The 4,224-nt window shown below is 44.7% G+C and overlaps 1 protein-coding gene and 1 long non-coding RNA gene across 4 annotated transcripts in view; one reads left to right on the top strand and one right to left on the bottom strand.

Moving 5' to 3' along the window:
• LOC146499966 (uncharacterized) overlaps positions 1-4,118 on the bottom strand; it is a 15,579-nt gene extending 11,461 nt beyond the window's left edge. The window contains exon 1 of the long non-coding RNA XR_014869909.1: positions 1,751-4,118. This is a non-coding gene — a long non-coding RNA (uncharacterized LOC146499966). The remainder of the gene's footprint in view (positions 1-1,750) is intronic.
• Positions 1-4,224, top strand: part of cntnap5a (contactin associated protein family member 5a) — a 155,266-nt gene that overhangs the window by 30,830 nt on the left and 120,212 nt on the right. For all 3 annotated transcript variants that reach the window (XR_014869904.1, XR_014869905.1, XM_085136080.1), the window contains exon 2: positions 4,114-4,224. Coding sequence is in view for 1 of the 3 variants with exons in the window: in XM_085136080.1 (XP_084992206.1) it covers positions 4,114-4,224 (111 nt within the window). In the remaining 2 variants the exon portion in view is untranslated. The remainder of the gene's footprint in view (positions 1-4,113) is intronic.

Here is a 4,224-nt window from a genome sequence, read left to right as displayed (position 1 = left end):
GTACTGAAAAAAAGAAGATTTATTCATAACACACGTGAAAAGACCCAGGAAAACTGAGTAAACGATAAAAACGATAACAAAATAACGCTGAAAACCAATAAAACCCCTGAAAACTATACATTTCACACCTGAGCCTCAACTCAAACGACTCACAGACCGGTACTGGTCCGAGGCCCGGGGGTTGAAGACCGCTGGCTTAGACCACAGGCTGAAACTCAATCATAGAAATGGCCAAAAACTCAGAACACTCTTTAAATTGTTGGTGAAACATGATTTACTGTACAGACAAAGTAACCATGTTTTGAACAGGAACATGAATGAAAAAGACTATTAAGTCTTCTCTATAAATTAAATACAATTCAAAATAATTTGGTTTTCTATTAAAATATCTTTGGCTGAGATGAAGAACTTTCATTGCAAACTTTGAAAAAGGCTGTGATTCCACTAATAAACCAGTTTTGTTTGTGGTGATGTCCTGAGCTGTGGAAAGAATAAAACAGACATCGGGGGGAGGCCTTCTGCTTAAATAAATATGTACTGCTTAACACACTGAGGATTTAAGTGACTCGGAGGCATAGTTGGGGGATCATATTGAGGCTGAAGCAGGGGAAGTGTGTTAGCTTTAGCGTGCCACCACACTGGAGTCCGATCAGCTCCGCCTGGATGTTTACAGGTGCTTTTTACAGATCAACGGCAGGTGAATTACTGAGCAGTTTGCACTGCTGAGGCTTCTCCTTCACTGTCCTCGTGCAGCTTGAAAAATTCATTGAGCATTTTTTGACTTAGCCATCACACCTCAGTGTGATAGGCACCCAGAGGGCGAGTGGGGATCTAAACCACTGGCCTTGAGGAAGCTAACCGAGTGTTGGCCGGCTCATTAAATGTTCAATATTCAGGGATTTACTGCATAGTGTTTCCTGGTTTATGATGCAGTGATTGGACGTCTCTCTCTGCATCTTTTCCCAGCATCTTGTTTGTTCATCGTGCATCACACCCACTCTGTCTGTTGTTAGCATCATACATTTGTCCAAATGCACTTTCATGTCTTTTGTGCATTTCAAAGATCTATCTGCTCCTTCCATGCATTGATTGAATCCTCAAAAGTTCCTGTTTAACACATAAAGTGGAGTCAAATCTATGGATGAAAAAGACCAACTGTGAAGCATCAGTCAGTGCTCTTATCCACAGCAAGGGAGTGTGTGATGAAGTCTTTCCATCAACGGTGCTTTTAAGTGGCACGCTCACGTACACCATCAGCAGCAGTGATTGTGTTCGTGAGCTCAAGCAAACGTTTGAAAATGCACGAGACGTCGTTGCTGAGCCGACTTCGATATCTCTGGTAAACACAGGTTTACCAGCAGCGTCTGCATCCCACCATGTTTTGGTGATTTCTTTTAGGGGTTTGCTTTAATTGAGTGAACTCAGACTTGCATCCATCTGCTTGGCCCTGACTGGTCGAAGTGGACAGGGGGAAGAAGTGATTGGTGCTTGCAGGGACACCGACTGCTGCGCTGCATTATGGGGTTTGCAGTATGACTGGTGTGGGTGCCACATACCCCCTGGCCATTAATAATTGAAATATGAAATTATATTGTGGGTTAGAGGTAACTGCATCGTGGGCTAAATGTGGCCCGTGGGCCTCGAGTTTGACACGTCTGACTCAGACCTCGGAGGGTTAAGTGGAAAAAGCCTTTTATTATGATCTATGCACAGTAAATGAAATGCATTTGTCAGAGAGCTAAGCACTTACTGCTATTGCTCATCAAAATTGTGCACGCAAAAAGTTGTTTCCATCATTTTTGGACAGCTGGTAATACAGCAAGACGGCCTGTTAGCCGCTGGATGAGAGCACCTGCTCACAACATGAAAAAGACCAATTAGTGCCGGGTTTCTTTACTAAAACAAAGCTTTTTGTTGCTGCACCCATTGTTGAAGGTGACATTTGTTGTTGCCACTGACAACTAGGTGTGTTGGCAAATGAGCCAGGATGGGAAGCTTTCAGACATTTAGTGAGAAAAGCATCGTTTCTGTACACCGAATGTGGGAATATTGTAAAGCACCGAGCTAAGAATAAATGTCCTTTAAAAACAAACAAATCTTACATCAGAACCAAAAGTGCACACTTCATTTTTCTCTAAAGTCTTTAGAGGATGAAAAATTAAAAATCCAACGGATGCACATTCCTGTTTAATTATTGTGGTCAGAGATGCACGTTCATCGTGGTAATGAGGGTGAAGGTCAGTTTGGGTTTATTGGTGGGTTTCGCTTGTTTGGGGACATTAAACCAAATCTTCTTTGGGTCGTATGTATATATATATATTTGCCTTTATGTAAACTCGTGTGTGGATTAGAGAAGAACCTGCTGGAAACAGAATGGCTTAAAGAAAACATTAAATCTAAAATAACTGTGTGATTGACGGCTGTGGTGAGTGTACAGTATGTAAGCCTCTGCCCTGAACCGCAGTCGGAAACACTGCACACGTGTAAATATTTCAAGTGTTCACAGAAAATGGCACTTTAAGCCTGTGAGTGTCAACACCACTCATCTCTAGCAGCTCGGTGTCGGTCTGCGCAGAAACACGTCGTCGTAGCACTTCTGTGAACGCGGCCGACAACCATCGGTCTGTGGCAGTCGATGTAATTTTGATTTCAAGAGAGATTAAGCGTTCCTTCTCTGCTCACACTTGTTTGGATGTGTTCATAGTCGGGGTTCATTTGGCTATAAAATTCCAGCGTTTGAGCCTTACATGGAGATTGTGAGTCAGCTTCAGAGGATTTTCAGTTATCCCGAGCCACGGAGCAGCTTTGCAGACAAATTTTCCTGCATCCATAAGTCTCTCTGACCGACAGCCGGGCATTTGGCTCGGGACCGAAACCTGTAAACAACAGCCGAGTCTGTGAGATGCACAATTTGCACACGGAGAAACTTCCTGTGCACTCACACAGCACTTCACAACACCTGCCAACTTGAGAACATGTGTCAGAATATTAAAGTATCGTTGGTTTGTCTCACGTCTTCAAAGCTGTCAAGGTTTCATTGTAAATGTGAGGACTGAATGACGGAGCAGAGGCTTTTAAAGGTCTGTGCTCCTTCAGAGCAGAGCTGCTGCTGAGGAAAGGATGGATGCAGATGGAAAGAAAGGTGAGTTATTTAGTGGGAATCCAGCAGGATCGAGGAGACTTCTGATAGATGAAGACAAATAGCGTTGCATAATAACCCCAGTTCTCGTGGCGGCGTTAAGATGCCAAGCCGCTGCTCTTATTTCCCAAACGAACATGTGCAAATGTGCTGCAGCTCAGCCATAATTTAAGTCTTGGACAAAACAGCGTGATCCACTTTAGTCACACTTGAAATCAGGATTAGAAAAATCTCTTGGCGAGTGATCTGAGAGAAGTCAAATCAGGTCAGTCGAGATTCAGTGGGACACCCGAGAAGAGAGCGAGCTCACGCTGTCGATTCTGCTGCGCTGTTTTCAACCAGATGGATAGCCAATCGCAGCTCCAGATGTGCTTCGAATCCATCTGAGCACAAAGGAGGATGACATCCAAAAACAAAAGGGCCTCGCTCTCACTCTGAAGAGCGAGTGCCACACTGATTGAAGGAGTGGAGGGATAATTGCAATCAGGCCGGTGCCAGTTTTCATTACGTCCTCAGCCGCGGGTCTTAATGCAGCCGTGCACTCCAGCAGAGCAGAGACTGTTGTTGTGCGACTCGGGGCTCTTCTGACGAGCCGGGTGGATCAGATGAAGACGGCACCGACAGCTTTAGATCGCTGGACTCTTAATCTGCTCCTGTCTGTCGGATGTGATGTAATCTCACAATGTGGGATTAAAAAGAGCACGCACAAACACAAAAGCAGCCCCGCCGTTTTCTGTGCAGCTTTCGAGGGTCACTGCAGGGGTTAATAGACTGTTTGAGGCATCCGAGGAGTGAGGCAGTCGTGTTATTTTCTCTCTAATTCTTGCTTTAAAACGTCTATTGACAGGCGGAGGCGCACTTTAACCTGAAATGTTTAACGTTATCCATTTTCCATTGTTACAGCCTGATCTATAGGCATGGCAAGCTGGGAAGTACAGCATCTGAATTGGTGGTGTTTTGTCTTTTATTCCCAGATAATTGTAACGGCCCTCTGGTATCGGCGCTGCCCCATTCATCCTTTCAGAGCTCGTCTGAGTCCTCCGTCAGCTATGCTGCCTACAACGCCAAGCTGAACAGAAGAGATG

This window comes from Neolamprologus multifasciatus, chromosome 16, assembly GCF_963576455.1.
Source record: "Neolamprologus multifasciatus chromosome 16, fNeoMul1.2, whole genome shotgun sequence".
NCBI classification, from domain to species: Eukaryota; Metazoa; Chordata; class Actinopteri; order Cichliformes; family Cichlidae; genus Neolamprologus; species Neolamprologus multifasciatus.
The sequence above is the reverse complement of the archived record's forward strand: the minus strand, read 5'-3'. Positions and strand labels throughout refer to the sequence as shown.